Consider the following 21499-nt stretch of genomic DNA (forward strand, 5'->3'; position numbering starts at 1 on the left):
GTGCCTCATAAGTTTAGGTATTGGTGCTTGACATTTTATTTTAACAAAACATTGTGTGTTTTATCTTTTGACAATGTTATTTATGGACTCGTTCACCATTTAAAATTGGTGGTTTATCTTCTAAAAGCCATAGTCACAGAGGAGGTGCTGGCCAATGTGCTGGTCAAACAATAAGTATAAGTTTCTATCTTTATTGTTATTTTGATGTATTATTTATTAAGCTTTAAAGATAAAAACAGAAATAGCTTTTCTAACATGTACATTTGTATCAAAATGGCAAGAGTCCAATCGATCACTGAAAGTTTTTCGAGGTTTTATCTCTAGAAAATAGCCATCAGATGAGTCTTGTTTCATAAATAAAAATATTTTTTAAAAGAAAGTATGATGGGCAGCACAGAAACCAGAGTTTAACATCCACAGTATTTATGGAAAATCAACAAGTGTGAGGCATTGACTAAATTTTCAATAGTATGCAGTCATGAGCGGAGAATGAGTACAAAGTTTAGATAATTCTATCAGAGGCCAGCATCTGGCTATTCTGTTATCAGTCACATCTGTTACATCCGTTACATCAGTCACATCTATCTGTTACATCTGTTACATTTGTCACATCTGTCACATCTGTTACATCCGTTACATCCATTACATCAGTCACATCTATTACATCCATTACATCCGTCACATCAGTCACATCTATCGGTTACATCTGTTACAACAGTCACATCTGTTACATCTGTGACATCTCCTACATCCATTACATCCGTTACATCTGTCACATCTATCTGTTACATCTGTTACATTTGTCACATCTGTTACATCCGTTATATCAGTCACATCTATCTGTTACATCCATTATATCAGTCACATCTATGTTACATCTGTTACATTTGTCACATCTGTTACATCCGTTACATCAGTCACATCTGTAACATTTGTCACATCTGTTACATCCGTTACATCTGTTACATCAGTTACATCAGCCACATCTGTTACATCAGTCACATCGGTTACATCCGTCACATCCGTTTCATCCATTTCATCAGTCACATCTATCTGTTACATCTGTTACATTAATCACATCTGTTACATTCGTAACATCTGTTACATCTGTTACATCAGTCACATCTGTTACATCTATTACATCCGTTACATCCATTACATCAGTCACATCTGTTACATCAGTTACATCAGTCACATCTATCTGTTACATCAGTCACATCTGTTACATCTATTACATCCGTTACATCCATTACATCAGTCACATCTGTTACATCAGTTACATCAGTCACATCTATCTGTTACATCCATTATATCAGTCACATCTATGTTACATCTGTTACATTTGTCACATCTGTTACATCTGTTACATCAGTCACATCTCTGTCACATCTGTAACATTTGTCACATCTGTTACATCCGTTACATCCGTTACATCTGTTACATCAGTTACATCAGCCACATCTGTTACATCAGTCACATCGGTTACATCCGTCACATCCGTTTCATCCATTTCATCAGTCACATCTATCTGTTACATCTGTTACATTAATCACATCTGTTACATTCGTAACATCTGTTACATCTGTTACATCAGTCACATCTGTTACATCTATTACATCCGTTACATCCATTACATCAGTCACTTCTGTTACATCAGTTACATCAGTCACATCTATCTGTTACATCGGTTACATCAGTCACATCTGTTACATTTGTTATGTCACATCTGTCTTATCTGTTACATCCATTACATCAGTCACATCTGTTACAGTTGTTATGTCACATCGGTCTTATCTGTTACATCTGTTACATTAGTCATATCTGTTACATTAATCACATCTTTTATATCACTTACGTCTGTTACATATTTTACACCAGTCGTATCTGTTACATCACTCACATCTTTTATATCTTTTACATCAGTCGTATCTGTTATATCTTTCAAATCAATCACGTCCTATTGGGTGTCATTTTCCTTCTGGAACAATGTAAGTCAGGATGGGAGATTCCAAGTATTTCATATCAATGTGATACCATTTGTTTATGGTACCATTTTTTAGTCAGTACCGATATTGATACTGATATTGACACTTCTTGGAAATTATTATTGTTCAGTTTTAGCAGTATTATTATTGCAATATGGGCTTTCAAGAAAACGTTAGAAAACCAGTGCTCTATGATAAAACAAATTTTACTGAGTAAATTAAACAAAAATAAAACAGGTCTTTTTTAAGTGGAAAGTCCAAAATACAACATGTAAAAGTATATCATAAAAAATAGAAAGTATATTGCACAAGGACCTGTAATAAAGCAGAAAAATTATACAAACCTCATCAGTAAGAGTAACAACATCATATTATCTGATGGGTTAACATGATCACGTCAGAACGGAGCCATACACTGTTGCTGGACTGCATAAAGACTTTTTTATGCCTAAAACTGTCAGAAGCATAAACAAATCACATTTTTTGTCTGCAGAGTGGTATCTCAAAGTACCAATCCAATATTTTCACTGGCAGTGTTGAGTGTTGAGTATTGAGTGTTGAGTATTGATTAGCCCATGGTAGGTATGAGTCAAAGTATAAAATCTAAAGATGTTTGTATTTTGATCTTTTGAGTCAAAGAAAACCCTGGGCTTATGTAATTTTAAAAACAAAACAAAACATGTAAGATGTGTTTAAAAAAAATGTGTGTTTGTAAACGTATCAGCTGTTAAGACCAAAGTTATGGTAACTTTTGCATGTTCGAGCCAACTGTGATTGTACGTGGACCCGTCAGGAAAGCAAATGAGGAGTACTTGGCTAGATAAATAATTGTAAAAAAAAAAAAAAAAAAAAAGTAAGCAAATTTTCAAATAATAAAAAACATAAAAAGTGCTAAACTAAAAGCAGCATGCAAAGACCAACTTCTGGAAAATCAAAACAGAACTTTAAACAATAAACATGCATTAAAACCTTTAAACAAAATGCATTTAATCAGCTGATAGTTATATGACCACAGAAAGGTGTTTACGTTGTCTGGTAAGTTGTTTTACATGGTAAATGGATTATACTATATATTATACGTATAATATACGTTTCCATATGTTTGCAACTCAAAAAACTTTTATACGAGGAGTCACACTGATGCAATCTCACACACATTCACACAATATTACTTTTATACAAAGTGCTTTGAACAAACCAAAATTTAAACTCAGATTGATACATCAGGAACCATCTTGGGGTTCAGTTCCTTGCTGAAAGACACTTTGGCATGTAGCCTGAACGACCTTCCAGTTGGCATCTTAGCGACTGCAGCCATACATTACAGCTTAATGGAAAACTTTTGGGTTTAGCTTATATGGGTCATTTCACTGTTGAGTCAGATAAGGCAAGGTTCAGTCAACCAGTTAGGATTTAACATTTATTTATCCTTGAGAGTAGCTGCACACTTGAGAAATGCCTTGTGAGTGAGCGAACTAATCAGTATCAATTACCTTTGGGATGCCAAGTCACGCACGTTTCCGATGTGCATCAAGAATCAATCAACCTTGTGTCAATAGTTCTTCTCCAGCTGCGTCTTGGGATGTTACGTCAAACATGCTCTTCCTCTGGCGAGTGCTCAAGAGCACTGATGGTGTTTTACTTCAGCTTCCGAAGGGACACAGAAATTTGATTTCTGATTCACGCTACAGCACCACTACTCACTCGAAGCACGTTCCCCGTACGCCCTGCTCTCAGCAGACAGGTTTACGGGGAAAGCAGGATGCCGACTTGATATTTGACCTACTTGAGGGCAGCAGAACACTGAGGTGAGCCCTTTGCCCATGGGAGGGTGGAACAATACTCCCTGAAGTTTCCCCTTTGATCATCCACGTGTGCAAAAAGATTTAAAGCTTTGATGATTAATTTAAAGATATACCCTGCACCTCCGCTGAATTGTTTAACAATTATTAAAGCTTTGGACACCAACAACGACACAAAAAGTGGATAGGAAAAAGACATATTCAACCTATATTGATTTAGCCAACTTAATACTTTGCTCTTTCTAAAGAAAAACACAGTGGCAGAAAAGCCAATAGAATTAATCCCTCTTGCAGCGTGCGTGGGGCTCATCTACTCAGATTAAATGTGACGTGAGCAGCAGAGAGTAAGGCCATCGTTGTTTCTTTCATTGACAATGGAGGCCTTTATTCCAAAGCCAAGGTCTTTTTATTTTTGACAGAAGACTGCGTCATTCCTCTACATGTCCCTGTCTGAGAAAAACTGTTAGTCAGACACAAGGTAAAGAAAAAAGCCAAAGTGAAGTAGAAAACTGCAAAGCCAGCTACTGTATTGGTTGAAAAATCTCACTCTTATGCAACTGTGACACTTGCAGTACACATCCAGTGATGCAGTGTCCTTAAATGCCATTTAGAAAGGGTACCAGCGTTCAGTGCCAAGTTCGGACATTCAGTTCGACATATTTTAGAGCAACCAAGGTATTGTAGAGTTGGTACCTGAATGCTTGTTTTATTATTGCTTAGTTATTTATGGTTGGGCAGTCATACTCACATAGTTCAAGGGAGCCGCTGGTTTATTATTATACCTTTTCTTGGTAAGTGGAACTTTGTAGCGGGTGGTGTGTTCAGGTGGGGAGAATGTTTTTATGGTTGCTTAGTTGCTCACTGTGGACATAATTTCTCTCTGCACTGGTGCTAGAGCATTAACAGTCCATAACTGCTTTGCATACTAAGTAAAAACAGTTGAATATTAAATTCCTTGCCTGGAGTAGTCTTTCAAGTTGCACCCAACAATCTAAATATCTCCTGTTAGCAGAGTTAACAGTGTGCTAACATCAACTTGTCTTTTTGCTTATCTTAAAGGAAAGTGGCTCGATCTACCTCCAGTTCACCTGCTCCACCATGCTCCAGCTTGAGGTCATCTTCGAGGTGCTTGAAGAATATGACTGGACAGCCTTCTCTGTGGTAACCACCCGCCATCATGGCTATGAGGACTTCCTGGCTATGGTGGAGGGTATGACGGACGGCTCCTTCATTGGCTGGGAAAGGAAGAGCGTGGTGGTCCTTAATGTGACAGATGACCCCGGCGGGGCGCGAACAAAGAGAGTGCTCAAAGACAACGAAGCCCAGGTGAGTAGACGGATGCATTTGTTGCATTTCTTTCTTCCCATGCTGCTGCATACATATAGGTAAATTAAAATTAAAGGTGAAATGATTCATCATATGATGAAGTGAACTTAAAAATATTTGGTAAACCGCCACAAAGAAGCAGATGAATACAACTTTTTATGAAAGTACAAAGACATACTACAGAACCTTTGCTGTTTACCCCGTCACGCGCCCCCTATCGACGGCCATTTCAGCATCCGTCTTGCATCCTACCCGACCTGTTAGCTCTCTCCAACCAGCAAAAGAAGATCTTATGATGAATCTGGTTTTGTCCCTTTGTCTTTTTTAATCTTCTTGCGTTTGTTTGCTGAATCAGCAATGTTGCACTTTCAAAAGAGTGTGTTTTCTAGCGTGAAGCAAAACTCTGTTGCAATCTCATGTCGCATTGCGAATTAAACAGTTGTATTGTGTAGTTTCTCAGTCTAGGGATGCTGCAGCTCCAGAAATACACAATAGATGCCACTGTATCATCGGTCTAGTCTGCAACTGCAGTTTTAAGGTCAGAAGGTTACTTAATGTGTCTTTAAGGAACATATTTCTATCTCAAAACGTGGAAAAAGATGTTTGTACATATTCAGTCTGTACTGTGTTGTACATTAGCTACATCTTTTTCAGTCAAAAGTCCTGACCTAAAGGTTCTCCTTACTATAAATGATGTTTTCTTGACTCGACATATGACAAAATTTCCAAATATGATCAACATCTTTCAGCTCCTCCCCTAGCAGGGAAGTCCAGCTCTGATCCTCGAGAGCCACAATCCTGCAGGTTTTCAATGTATCCCTGTTCCAACACACAAATTAACCAGTCTTTGTCTAGAACTTCATAGGTTGTTGAGCACATTTTAGTTGAGACAGGTGTGTTGGGACAGGGAAACATCTAAAACCTGCAGAACAGCGGCCCTCGGGGACTGACTTTGGACACCCCTGACTCTCAGCCTGTGTATGCTGGAGATGCTTGAGGCTTTGACAAAAGAGCTATATTTGCTACTCTTAAGAAATGAAATGTCTTTCTTTCCATCTGTGTGCTGTCACAGAAACACCTGCAATGTAATTTTACTTGTTCTTCATACTTCTTACCAGGTTAACAAACTATTTCAGATCAATATATCTGCAGTGCTTTCAGTGGTTTTTACTTTACAGTTATAAGATACAGTACAAGTTGTTTGTTTCAGTCTAAAGTTTTTTTTTTTTTTTTTAAGAAAGCGCGTGTATGAACACAAATGAAGGTCTCGCCCCCCAATTCCTCCTTTTCAACCTTCATCTTTGTTCACAAGTATTAAAATAACTCATTCACGCTGTATTAATTCCATTCATATTCACTCCTTGCCCACGTCATCTTGACTTGTTACAGTATATGACCTTTTGCCAAAATAGTCTGTGAGAGGAATGAACGAAAGAACGAACAAGGGGGCGTCAGGACTACAGCATAAAGGGCCAGAGCATGATGTAATTTAATGAAAGAGATGTGAAATGTTAAACAGCAGGGAGTGAATGGACTTTAGATGTCAACATACACACATTTTGATTCTGTTTTATGCTTTTATATATTTGTATATTCTCTTTTCATTTATTTTTTTTGGTAGATGAGACCATGAAGCTACATTTTTTTTAAGAAAAAGTTTAAATGCAGAGACAGTGCAGCATCTCTGACGGAAAATACTATAAAAGCAAATATTTCCATCACCTTGACTTTCATTTTTAGCTTGGAAATCAGGGGTCAAAGTGACATTGAGTGAAAGCAGCAGTTGACAGTTATATGTGCAACTCCCTAAACAGATGCTGTGGTTGCAGAAATGCTGTTAACCTCCCCCCTCTTCCCCCTAAAAATATTTACTTCCACTCGAACAACAGGACACCCAACATGGGATGTGATGCATAGGTCAAGGGTTTGGATCGACTCCAAGATGTGCTCTTTCCTCCTTCCACTGAAATGTTGCCCTCTGGGTAAAGTGTCCACTTCACTGTGTCAGCATCATCCGTTTCTATTTGCTCTTTTCAGCGTCACAATGTGATATGTCCTTGGAAATATCAATATCAAGTATTTCATTTTTTGCATCTGCAAGCCTAGTTTGGGTGTGTGTGTGTCTAACTTGTCATATTTTATACTGTTTTTTCTTGATTCATGGTAAAATGATTTTTTTTCTCTGTATATGAACAGAGTATTATTTTGACCTCAGTCAGTATGTGAGAAGATCAGCTGAAAAGGAAAGAGGTTCAAATAACATAATAATATATTAGATCGATGTTTTACTTCCAGAATGTCAAAATCAGATGTTTTGTTGAATCTTCCAGCTTTTGAGGTTTGCATGAGATGTTGAGTGTTATTATTCAGCAACATGCAGCAGTGTGTTTGACACACAACAGTCTATTGAAGATAAGTGAAGGTAGATATAAAAGTAGCCCAAAGGACGGAAATATACTTTGCTACTTCATTTCCAAAACTTGGTATGAAAACCAGGAGACTTAGACTCAGTTTAATCAGCAATTCCCAAAAGGTTTTGAGGTTTTTTAAGATTTACTTTTTAGTTACTGTGTTCATTTGGCTGAGAGCCAGACATATAACTGGTTTTTCGTATAGTGGTTCCTCGTTTATTGCATGGGTTAAGTTTTGAAAACACCCCGCGATAAATGAAATCTGCACTACAACGACCTTATTAATTTTTCACACTTCAAACGAGTGTTTATAGACCATTTCCAAACCGCAATGAAAATTTTCAACATTCTCACACATTTTATACACTCTTAAAAACATACATATATTTAACAACATGAATTTCTTAATAATTACTCACCGCATAAAATACAATACAACTTCTGTGCTGGCCCCCACCGACGTCAGTAACGTCGTTTTTAACAGAAATAAAGCATTGATGTTTACTGACCCATCAAGAAACAAAGCACGGTGGGCGGATTCCTGCAGTAAAATCTGGACATGGAAGTTTGAAATAGGATTAACATGTATTTAAATGTGCAGTCCTACATTAGAACAAAATGCAATATGGTGAGGGACCACTATAATTCTGTTAACTACTGTTTAATGTTTTCTTTATTTAATTTTTATTTCTCATTTTTGCTCCGTTGTGCTCATACTTTGTCTGAGGGCTTGTTTTAGTTGCTCCCTGTTGGATTTCTTGCTAACCTTAGCATCATCCTCTGATGAGGTTTTATTCTTTGCTAAAACCAAAGGAGTGTTGTCTCATGTATTTACAGGGGGTTCATGCAAGTTTAATGCTGAACGGCACAAGTGTCTTATAAAAGCCTTGCACTACGAGAGCATTAAATCCCTCCCTAGTACACACACTTGTCCTAACTTGATGCTTGAGTAATTGATTTAATTCGGTTCATCTGTGATGTGATGTGACGATAAATCAGATGGCAAGAAATGCTCCTTCCCAAAGCTTTACATTAGCGGTCTCTTTCTCCCCACGTCCCTCCCATCCTCCATTTTAGGCTTTTTTTCACCCTCATAAAACAGAGTTCATGAGTGTGTAAACAATCGGTTTGTCGTCTGTACCTGGAACTAAAATTAGCTTCCATTGCCCTCCTAAAATTTGTCTGGCTCCCTCAAAAAAAGACAAATGACGAACCTGTCACAGCTAATGCAGAATTATTAATCTTTCGTGTCTTTTATGCATAATCTCCGGAGCACTGGGGAGGCTGTGGCGCTGCATGGGCCATTTATTTTACCTCAAAGCCTGCCTTTGCCGATTAGCATAGTGCAGGCCTCAGCTGATGATTTGTATCGTAGTGTTGTGACTGCTGAGCAAGGCAGCAGGCGAGCTGGGTTGTTCCTCTGCGGGCCTTGATCGGGACAGGATTGAAGTGTATTTTCTCAGAGGAACTTCATAACAAGCCAAATAGAGAGTGAATACTCTTAAAAATTTTTATTAATTTACAGTTTGTTATGAAATTTGAGAGATGTAATTAATGTCTTCTGAAGTTATAATGCGACAGATCCAACCTGAAGTCCAGTCTTAATGTGGGCTCATCTGAACCTGTAGTGAAAAAGAAATCAAATAAATGCAATTAGTCAAAGAGTAATTAATCTGAATGTGCATTTTGTCTTATATCCATCTATGTTATCGCATTAAAATCTACTCAAAAAACAATTAATAAAAGTCTTTGCCATTATTCTAGCAGTCATGGACATTTATACAATGATAATGAAATATAAACACATTTCAGTTGTTAAACAAAATAACTGTTTAAAAACAGGTAAGTTTAATACTCAGAGCTTTAAATATAGAAACCTCTAAATTTAAATTACCAATGGCTTACTGGACCATTTAACACTGGATCAATGGCATGTAGCATCATTTCACACTTGATTGACATTAACGTCTTCATAGAACCCGAAACATAGACAATGTAACTGCAGGGTTATTATTTTATAATATGTTGTATTAAAAAAAAAAAAAAAAAAAAAAAAAAAAGATCACAGACAACATCCATCCCCCTTAAGAGGAGTGGAATAAAAAAGATCCTGGTATTCACTTTTACATTTTTAAATATGAATAATATAGACACTTACTAATAACTTAAGTCAACCCAACCTCAGATAACTAACCTGCAGCATGACACCTTCTTATTTCCTCATCGAAGATGAAGCCAAAAGGCAGAAGCAGTTTGTTGTAAACTGAATCCAGCCCAAAGTTCAACAACTTCACAAGCAGTTAATCCATCGAGATGTTAAAACCAAACCGTGTTCGAACTGTCGAGCACGGCGGTGGAAGAATAATGATCTGGGCTCGTTTGGCCGCTGCAGGATCTGCAGGACCTGAAAGTCTTTTATTGACACACACATCACATATCAGGTCATCTAACAGCTTCAGGTTGGCTTAGCTGTTAAATGACCCCCGACCCCCCCCCCCCCCCCCCCCCCCCCCCGCTCTGAGGAAAAAAAAAACAACCAAATAACTTTCTATAGCTACAAAATAAATGAAAGATTTAATGTGTTGCGATAGTCTGGACCTGAGGGATCTGTGCGATCCATGAAGCTAAATGGCTTGAAGCATTATTGTGAAAAACAATGGACCAAAACTCCTTTAACGACATGACAAACGATGAATGTCAAACAGAAAACTATTACTGTAAATTATTACTGGTTGAGGTATCGCATCATCATGTCTCGCAGATGCTTTCTGCATTTCGGTTCAGTTTTTTCCACCACAGTCTAACATGTCACGTCGTTCTTTTGAGGTGATTTGAACTTAATTTTCAGACTCTGTAGGGATTAAATTATGTTTCTCTTGTTATGTTCTGGAGTCATTTTGAGTGGACATGTAATATCCACTGGATTTATAACCAAATTTTGGCAAACATGTCCCCTGCGCTGCTGAAAATCTAATGACGGTACTAAGCCATAAATCTGCTGCCTGTTATAGTGAAGCAGTGAGGTGAGGCTGCATGACGCTGCTTTGCTATTATACACAATATACAGCTACACAATGTGTAGCCTGCTTTTTAGGGGAGCTGCTACATAACATGGACTTTATTGACAGTTTTATTTATTGGGGAGTTGTGCCGTTATTCCTCCGGGGCCGCTTTTAGCTTTGCTTATGGCACATACATGCTGAGGCATCATTTTATTTATTACTGCTTTAAAATGTCACAAAATTTCTGTAGTAATGGTGGGAGATTCAAACCAGTGCACAACATATTGAAGTGTTGAAATATAATAATCTATGCATTAATTAACCAATCGGGAGCTCCTTGGTGATATTCATGTTAGTGTTTTTTTTTTATACATAAATGGCAAAAAAATATTAGACTTTTTTCTGAATAAAGATGACATTCCCTCAAATACTTAATCATTTTGACTGTTATTAGATAAATTGGACATTTCTGAGTAAAATATTCAGACATCTTGTGCTTTCTGTGCGGATATTCGCTGTACTGGAAAAAGACATCTTTCAGCTTGGATCTTGATGCAATGAAGCCCCGTCACAGTAAAATATAAAGACCCACAGGCAACTAAATAAAATATTTTCTTCCCAAATTAAATGTCCAGCGTTTGAAAAATGAGACACCTCAACTAGCAAAGTGATTGATGGCGAAAGATTTGAACAAACTACGTTCCCTTCTGAAGACAGAAAACAGAAATTCCTTAGAATAAGAGGAGGATATGAAGTGGCAAAATTTGGGAAACGCAGAGTTCTTGTGTACATAAGTCAAAATAAATTCTGACTGCATGTGATAGACGAGGACTGAGCTTTGCATAGACCCCATGCCGACCTCAATCCCATCGGCTGGCAGCTGAGTAGGAGGATCGGCGTCATCTCAGCATCTTCTCTGACGCGAGTAGCAGCGGTGATTGTGCAGCAGGCCTGCATGCTGTTAAAGTAGCTCACATTCCCGTTATGACCAGTTTCTAATTTAGAACTTCATCAGTTGTTCTACAAAACTGTTTTGCACATTTCCCTGAGTGCTTTGTCTGAGGAACCGTCTGCAGCACACACACATGCAGCAGCCTTTTTTTTTCTTCCATCTCACGCTCACACTGCAGTTTGTTTTCTTTCACTGTCAACCTCATTAACTCCCCATCCTTAATAACATATGAGGGGAAAATTCATGCAGATCAAGAAGCATCATTTCTCAAATGCAGCTCTTTGAGTCAGGAAAAAAATAAATAAGAGAAACTACAGGAATTAATGAGAGTATTTATGTTAATATATAATTGTAAAGGAGGCATAGAAGGACATCTGGACACCAACCTGCAGGAAACGAGGAGGAGGAAAGATGAGACAGGATTTTTTTTTCCCGCTTTTCTTTGCATCCACCCATCTTCTCCCTTCTCATTTATGCTTCACCTTCTGATGCGGAAAATAACACAGAATGCAAAATCACTTGCAAAGTTTTCCTCCTACAGACATGTACAGACACTTTTTTTCTTTATTATTTAATATTATTTAGTTAATTTATTGAATCTTTCCTAAATATTAGAAATATTTATGAAATAATATATTGTCATATTTATATAACAGGAATATTCTATAAACATGGACTAGTATCATGTTCTTTTCCTGTTTATTACTGAAGTAAAGTTGTAATTACATGTACATGTACATATGAAGATTTATACTATATTTGCTTAGTTTTCAGTGGGTGGCAGTGTGTTGGGTGACTCTCTGAATGTCCACTGAGGTGGTAAAAATGCAAATATACCATCCTCACTTATGAATATACTAGAAAACCAACATTAACAACGTGTCTTGTAGTGGAAATTCTGCATCAAAGGGTTGAAGGAAGGACAGGAGATTTTGGGAAACAGTTTGCACAAGCTACCCCCCCTGCAGTGCTTATTACTGAGGGTCCATGAATCCTGGCAGCATCAGTTCGCTAACTTTTGCTCATGTTTTTCTCATGGCTCCTTCACCTCTGGTTTCAATATGTCGCCTTACTGATACAACCTCCTGAGAGCGTGATTCATGCACGAAGAGGGGTTGGTGGACAAATGGCTGCTGAGTCTTCTAGGCGTATCATGATTTAATTGTTCAACCAAAACGACTGGATATATTTTTTTTTTTTGTCTCGTCTGGTTCACAGGTGATTAAATTATTTTAGTTTTATCTTGGAGATTTTATTAACTGGCTGCAGTTCATAAGGTGTGAAGGTGATTTTAGGCAATATAGTAAAAAAAAAAAAAAATGGTCCTGGAAAATAGCTTCTATTTCTACTGTATGTTTAACTTTGTTATACTTGTTACTCATCTTCTCTCTTCCATCTCTTCTTAACTTCCTACTTTTGCTTTTTTTTCTCAATCTTCATCCTATTGAATATTTTCCTTCCTCATCCTCTTCTCTCTTATCTTCATCCTTGTCTTCCAGGTCCGGCTGCTGTACTGTTCCTTGGAAGAAGCAGAGCTGATTTTTCGAGCGGCCTGGGCGTCGGGTCAGGCTGGACCGAGTCACATGTGGTTTGCCGTGGGACCGGCCCTGTCTGGATTGGGTCTGGAAGGGCTGCCGAAGGTCTTGTTTGCCATCAGGCCGCAGGGATGGAGGGATGAGCCACGCAGGTACCAGCAACGCTGTTTTGTTTGTTGTTTGTGAACAAGTCTGTTTGGAGGTTTTTGACTTTCAATGGTGGAGTTTTAATCCATTTGTCAAAGTCCAACTTTCTGTTCTTATCAAATCATCAAAAACCAACATGTAATATCTATGGTGGAGACACATATATTGTGTAAAGCCACAGAGGTGTGTAAAATTTCAAAGCTAGTGCAGAAAATATGGTTTTTCTCGTGTGCTGGACCAAAACGTTAACCATGCAGCTTTGGCCAACTCGAGCCTTTCCTTCTCTTGTCGGTCGTTCTCATGAACTGGTTGGATGAAGGTGTCACCAAACAGCCATTTTAAGGTCCTTTAGAGTTTCTTTCCAAGTCACTCCGGTATTCTTTTTGGGCATTAAGTTGGTTAAATGTAAATCTTCACACAAGCTTGTGATTTTGGAAAACATTCTCCCTTAGGATTACTTTGATTCCCTCATCCATCTTTTCCTCTTTACTCTACAATCTCCCAGCTGCAGAAGTGAAAGATATACAGCAAAGCCGATGCTAACATCATTATGTTTGACTGCAAAGATTGAATTAAAGTGGTCATTTTTTGTGTCTGCTTTACTTTAACTCGAACTGATGTCAGTATGATGACTGTTTAGACACACTGTTACCAGAACATGTTGTGGTTGATTCATGGTTCTGTTGAGAATTGGCCGCGCTCGAGGAAGCACTGCTACCAGCAAATACAGAAACTTATAGTGCAGTTCCATATGTGCATTTAAAGCTTAGAGAATGTCTAATCAAGTTCACACTGAAAGGTTTTAGTGTGTTGTAGGTACGTTGTTCACCATACAGAAAGATAAACATCCATAACTTGTGGTGAGTAGCGTATAAATGATCATCTGCTTCCCATGCGTTTGCAATCTCTTTCCATGACTTAGTGACACATGACCACTCAGTAATGTTGGGGTGTGTTTTGTTAACCTCATGGATCAGTTTAGATCATCTTCCTGCTGTTCAGCTCGCTCTGGTCCAGAACTCTTCCTGATAAGATGAAGAGATGAAAAGATTTATATGGATGAAGCACCACACCTAGTTCACATTCAATGGATTTCTCCAATTTCTCCCCAACCTGTGGAGAAACTTGTTCCTGATCAGTTAAAACCTGCAGAAAAGTCGCCTCCAGTCACCGAAGCTGAATAACAATGATGCAGAGTTTTTCAATAAAGATGAGGAAACGACAGGAAAAGTTTTTATAACAGTTAACAAAAGCAAAGTTCTGGTGACTCTTTGCTTTAATTGTGTATTAATACTTTAACGACTTGGAATCCCATTATGTTACATCCTTAGTTGTTTTCTTAATGAAATATTATTATAAAATCATAACTTGGAGAATATAATGACCCTTTAACACTTAAATGTGCCTCTTAAGCTTTGGCTTTATGTTCTAAAACTCTTCACAGCGCGAGACAGTGTTGACACGTTATAATTCTACAAACAGCGCTTGTACTTTTATTGCTGCAAACTCAAATACTTCCAATTTTGTAGTTATTGTTTTGCCATCTGGTGTGCTACTTTACAAGGATTTAGTGAGTTCTGCAGCACTGAGCCTCGAAGCTGCTGAAAATCCTACCTGATGAGTTTAAAAATGTATGAGGATCAGTGAAAAAATAAATATTCTATTCTTTATCCCTGATAAATTCTTTTTTTTCTCTGCACAAACACGCCGGGGTTTGTGCAGATAATTTTACAACCACCTGCTTCATGCATGATGCATCCTCGGCTGGTTTGAGCTAATTTCACATCAGGGATTCCAACATAACCTAATCTAAATAGACTGAGTGATTCCAGGTGATGGGTGTAGTCCCTTTTTGATTATGACTCTTAATACAGCATCTGCCATGACGGAAGAAGCAGATAAGGGAATATAAAAACGATATTAAGAGCTTTAGAAATGGTGCAATAATGCAGAGAAGAGGAGCGATGAAGATTTTGGAAATGTTTCAACGTCACTGCTGCAGAAACGAAGTTATGGATTTGATGTTGTGACAAAAAGCAATGAGCTTGCATGACAGCAGGACATGAACAAGGTGACAAGAAACTGTAAATATCAGCTGAGTTTTATGACGTGACCATTTGTGATTTATCAGCCATCTGAAACCAGTTGAAATGAAGGAGATTTTTAGTTTGAGAACTGATATTTTAAATTGGATTTATGTTGAAGTGAAGCGTGTTTCCATACGAGATGAAGACAAGACGAATCACAACGAGAACAGTGGGAGAAAAACAGTTCAACGTTTCCAGGGTTTCTTTCAAATTCATATGACTTTCATAGTGAAGCTCTGCTTAAGTAATCATATCATACTTATTATCCAGAAGGTTTTCTACCTCTGGATTTGTGTGCATTCGTATGAAAAAGACAAATTTGGCAGTCAATGCCAAATCACACTTTCTCACAAGCAACACAGCTGTTGGAGTGAAAGCAGGAAGGACAGATGACAAAAACATACAGTTTATGTGAATGTTTGAATTAGTAAGTTGGTCAATATCCTCACGACATCATGAAAGCAGTAGTACATTGAAGAATTTGTAGTTTTTTTGAGTGTTATGTTGTGACGGTTTATTACTGAAGCTTAAGTATAAACTGACTGATCTGTCAAAACTCTGATTGTTTCACATTATCGTTTTACTATAATAAGAACAGAAATGCAAATCAGATCAGTGTGTGGATTTATTATAAATGTATAAGAATGTATTTTATCTTTAATTCTTTGAACATTCCATATAAAAGTTTGAAGCCGTTCATTGATTCAAGGCCATTTTGAAATCAGCTCATCATGCATATGGATATAAATTGTATGCATTTTCACTGGTTTGGTTTGCTTTAAAGATGCAATATGCAACAAAATTAAAGGCTAGTGACAGAAAATGTTAATGTATAATCAAAAACTGTTTCCATTATATATTACTTGACTAGAATGAGAGTTTTCATTGTCTTAGAATGAGCCATTTAAATGTAATTATATCATAGTCTGGGTGAATACTCCATTCTGATTGGTTGCAGGTGTCCGTTAAGAAGTAATATTGGACATCAGTTAAAAAAAGTTCAGTCAAATAGCCCAATAGTTCTAAATCAGTGGTCTGGCTCAAACAGCCGTTTGTAACCGTGGCAACAGACAAACGTGCAGAAAGAATATTTGGACTGACAACATCAGACATCACATAAACATGATGAACATCCTCCCCCTGATTTCCTTCATATTGTAAAGAAATATTCATTTCAGGCAGAAAAGAATCATGTTTTCACTGGAATCATCATACCCGATGATGCGCCGCAACGTGGGCGCGTCATCAGGTATTTGTTGCAATAGTATCTGCTGCCAAACGCGCTGCAGGTGCTCTCAAAGCCCATTAACTTGGAAACGCCACAACAAAAGACATTAAATAGTCTGCTCTGCCCTTTCTTGTGAAAAACATTATTTTAACAGCAAAAACAACATTAGTAATTGATCTTATATTATTTCCTTTGTGAGTGACCATGGTGTAAGCGGGATAATGCCCTCCGAGGTGTCCATTATCAGAAATTAATGGACTTCACGGAGGCGTCGTCCATTAACATCTGATAATGGACACCTCGTCAGGCATTATCTCTTACTTGCCATGCCACATACATGGCAGCAGCCATATTTCACTATGGTGTCTCTGAATGGACAAACAGCTATGTGCGTGAACAACCCCTTGAGCTTTAGAGGTCCAGTACCAGCTTTGTTTGATTGGAGAGAGTTTGGAATAAGGAATGTCCTAAAACACACATAGAAGAGAAAGGTACACATTTCTGAAACTGCTACTTGTAGTGTTGTAAATGCTGTACCGGTTGAAAACGTGTTTAAATCTGTATGAATTTTTGCCCCTGATGGCTGCCATCCATTAACGCCTCTACTTGTCATTTGAAGTTGTTTCTTTGTCCATCTTTGCCACCAGATGTCAGTAATTCTTTCACACTCTACCTTTAACTTCTTTTTCTGTTTATTTCAATAGTATTGATTGGTCAGGAGGAGGTGCTTTAAAAGCAAAATAAACTGCCAAGCTTAAATCCCTGAAAACATCTGACTTTGATGGCATACTGACATTTATCATGCACGGTGCTGCACCCACAAAGTCTATATCATGACTGCTCTTCCCAGATTTTCTTCCAGCCTTTCTTAAAAAAACCACATTCAATGCCAGCAACTGAATACTGATTGTTTTGAACACATATTATAGTTAATCTAGCAACGATATGCAAGAAAATGTTATTAGAACAAAAGAGACAGAAGTGACAATATATGCAATAACACAACTGACTGACTTTTACTGCCTAAGGAGAGCTCAGAGATGAGACAAGATGCAAGACGGTTGCCAAATTAGCCTTTCTATGGGGCCAACAGTGTAAAATACGCAAAACTTAAGATGTGTTACTTCGCTTCTGCTGGTAATAAATAAACCTGCTACAATACTACAGTTGTCATCTGGGATAATAAAGTATTTTTCACTTTTTTCATTTTCAAAATGTAACCTGTTCCAGAGCAGCTTAGACTTCTAGCGTATGTTGCCGTGGCGATGAGACCCAGTGGGAAATAAGCCAGCGTTGCAATACTGGAAATCCAGAGCTGAACCCACCATTACCTTGTTAAACCAGTAATCCTGCTTAGTGGTATGGTGTTCAGATCTCAACTTGATATGCAGAAGCAGTTTTAATATTTTGGCTCATCAGTGTGTGTGTGTGTGTGTGTGTGTGTGTGTGTGTGTGTGTGTGTGTGTGTGTGTGTGTGTGTGTGTGTGTGTGTGTGTGTGTGCGCGTGTGTGTGCGTGTATGCAAAAAAAAACTTAACAGTTGTGCAAATGCAGATCGGATTATTGGATGCTGAGGGATAGAAAGGATGCACCACATATGTTGTCTAAATTTGCTCTGTTAAATATTTGAAATGAATGTGACATGCTAATGCCTGCCTCAGTGGGAAAGAAGCACCAACCTTTCATTCTCTTCTGCAGCTTTTCATGGCCACCGCCGCTGCTGCAATCTTCAGTAAGCTATTCTAAACACACACAGGGACATGAAATCAAAAAGATGCTTATGATGTAGCCTGGTACTTCTTTGTGAATGTGGCATGTGAAAGAAATGGCACTCTGCTTGCAGCAGTGACTTTTATTAGCAGGTTTAAGCTCTTTCAGCTCGTACATAAAATCGAATAATCATGATTACCTTGCTAGCTGACTCAACATATCATAACATGCGCGATAAGATTTTCATTTATCTCCCAGTTTCATTCCTTCTCCGTCCTGTAAAGTCAGCAGTCATTAAAGCAGAACATGCACCAGGCATATTCATGGTCAGATTATGAGACAAGTGGCCGCAGGACTCCTGCTTGTAAAACACATTCCATCTGTTCCACGGAGAAACCACACTTATGGCTTCTTCTTCTTGTGCTTTTTTTTGCTGCTGTTTTGTTGCCTTTTGCTTGTTTTAATCTAATTTGGCTCATTTATGTGCGTTTGTGTTCATTTTGCATTTAATCATCATTGGCTTGCATCTTCTTTGTCGTTTTTTCCATCTAATTTAAGAATTGTCTTTTAATTTATACTGTTTAATATTTGTTTTGCCTTGAATTTGTATCTATTTGAACTCGTACAGCATTTATTTGGGGGGGGGTAGTGCTGTTTTTATCTGTTTGCTTTGCATATGCATTCATTTTTGTTCATTTTGCATCATTTCTTCTTTGGTTCCACTCCTGTGGTCGATTTGCATCTCTTTCTGCCTTTTCTTTCTGGTGCTTTTCCATGACAGTTTCTCTATTTCTGTTCATCTCCTTTCTTTTGTTTAAATTAGAGTTCGCCTCTTCTTTTAATTCAGCTTTTATATTCATTTTTGTGGCCATTATGTTGCTGTTTTTAGTGATGTTGCTTCTCTTTACTGTTGTTTAATGTCTCTCTAATATTGTTTTAGTGGCTCCAAAATGGTTTTGGATGAAAGCCTGGTGACTCTTAGGACCCTTGACTGGACGGTTGGCCTGTTAAATAATCGGTCCAGTGACACATTACAGCATTCAAAGTGGTGTGTGAGCACTGCTTGCTCTTTTGAAGACGCCTCCACTGAGAGGAGGACAGACATTGCAGCAGTTAAGATTCATGCAAACACACTTCTATCTTCTTTTTTAAAATAATCCTTCAAGTCTTCTCCTGCTCCATTGGCTAACTGAAAACTGGACTAAAAAAGTGCATGAAAAGAAGATTATCTGGTATATTTATCTGTTTGATTATTTTTTACACTCCAAACAATAAAATCTTGTTAAATGTGATGCAAAGTGATGGTTGTCATCCTTTTATTTGCAGAGTTCTAAATGAGAGTTGACTTTGTCTCTTTCCTGCGTACCCTCTCGCTGCATGAAAGCTCTTTGATCTATTATTAAACCAAGACAAAGCAAGAGATTCGGTTAGTATTTATTTAGTAGACACATGAATAAATTTCAACCCTGAGCTTTCAGTGTTGTATTGATAAAGCTTGTGCTTGATTTAGCTTATCACTCTGATCTGCTGTGTTTGTCTTCACTGGGACAAACATCTGCAAAATCGGACCAGTAAAGTCTGTGATAACGTTCATGCAGGTTGACAAGATAAACTTGATCGCCTGACAATTTACTGCTATATCATCCTCTTCATACCATGTCAAAGCTTTGTGGGACAGTTTGACTTATAACATCCACTATTTGTGTATTCATATTTTTGTTTGATAAAAGAGCCCAGCATATAAGGCACGCTAAATGATTAGTAGATCTCTGCATATTTTGACAAGTGCAAGCAATGCATTGAGCTTAAATAAGTCTTTACATTTCAACCTGCACATCCAACAAAAATAGTTTGTAGTAATGGAGAGGCTCCAGTTTATTTGATTCATTAGAAAGTCGGTGAATGTGTGGATTATGTAACACGCTATGCTGAGAATTCACCAGTAGGTGATTGCTGATTACAGAATCCAGATCCAATACTACAGAGGTGCTTCTGCTTTCGTCTTGTCTTATTTTTTCTAAATAAATGCACAATAAAAATGTGTATAAAAGGCCCTTTCTTTTAAAAAAAAAAAATTGTGACCCATCCTCCACCCGTTTCCGCTGCATTGTAGCAGGCAGTATTGGAATTCGACAGTGTAAAAGACGATATTGGAAGTTACAGAGAAAAGCAGCAAATCAGAGAAACAAAACAATTTAGTCATTCAGTGGTTATTCTAAAGTTTAAAAAAAGTAGGAACGTTCAGATCTATGCACATGCTACACAGTGGCATAGTGGTTAGCACTGTGGCCTCTGAGCAAGGAGCTCGCTGGTTTGATTCCCAGCTGGGGGGAGGTTCAAACTGCAACATTCATGTTAGCTTAACTTGGGGGGTGTCCAAAGTCGGTCGTTGAGGACCAATGTCCTGCAGGTTTTCCATGTATCCCTGTTCCAACACACCTGCTTCACATTAAATGGATCCAACAGCCATTGACGTTCTGTACAATGACTGATTCATTTGAGTCAGGTGTGTTGGAGCAGGGATACACAGAAAACCTGTAGGATTGTGGCCCTCAAGGACGGGATCAGGACAGTAAGGGGTTTAAAGGTGAGCGTGTCACTGGTTGTTTGTGCCTCTCTGTTGGCCCTGTCATGGACTGGAGACCTGTCCAGGGTGTAGCTGCCTCTCACCCAGTGATTGCTAGGATAGACTCCATCTTAATTAGACTAATTGGTTCAGAAAAGTAAACCGTGATGTGAACTGATGTTTTTTTTTTGTTAAACCTTAGTGCAGTCATGGGGTGGTGTTACACAATGTCTGCACAACTGTTGCAGCCTCTCAGCAGGCTAAACGTAAGAAAATGAGGTACGAGAGGTGTACTATTTGTAAATCAGAATGCTGCCAATGTTCAGAATGATGCAAGTCATCATTGTTTTATTCATCCATTCATTTTCTTGACTGCTTAGTCCAGTTGTGGGCCGTGGGGAAGCTAGAGCCTATCCCAGCAATCACTGGGTGAGAAGCAGATACCACCAGGTCACCAGTCCATTGCAAGACCAACACTGACAGACAAACAACCTCATGTTTGTTTCATATTAATGGACACAAAGCCAACATTGCATGTATGCATTATCGGTAATGACATAAAAACCCAACAATGTCCACCTCTAATTTTCAATAAATCTCCATAAAAACCAAAGTTCAGCCTACAATCAATAAGTAACATAATGGCCAGTATTCTTCTGCAGTGTGACACGTAAGCACCAAAAGCCTTTTTTCCTCTGTGACACATGCAGCTCAGCTGTTTCTATAGCTACTGTAATGTAGCAGAACTG

At 38.1% G+C, this 21499-nt stretch overlaps 1 protein-coding gene across 1 annotated transcript in view; it reads left to right on the forward strand.

Moving 5' to 3' along the window:
* grin2da (glutamate receptor, ionotropic, N-methyl D-aspartate 2D, a) overlaps positions 1-21499 on the forward strand; it is a gene marked incomplete at both ends in the record, with an annotated part of 358506 nt that overhangs the window by 162434 nt on the left and 174573 nt on the right. Inside the window, 2 exons of the mRNA XM_079259282.1 lie at positions 4847-5113; positions 12978-13165. Of these exons, the coding sequence (XP_079115408.1) occupies positions 4847-5113; positions 12978-13165 (455 nt within the window). The remainder of the gene's footprint in view (positions 1-4846; positions 5114-12977; positions 13166-21499) is intronic.

This window comes from Telmatherina bonti, assembly GCF_933228915.1.
Source record: "Telmatherina bonti genome assembly, chromosome: 19".
Lineage (NCBI taxonomy): Eukaryota > Metazoa > Chordata > Actinopteri > Atheriniformes > Telmatherinidae > Telmatherina > Telmatherina bonti.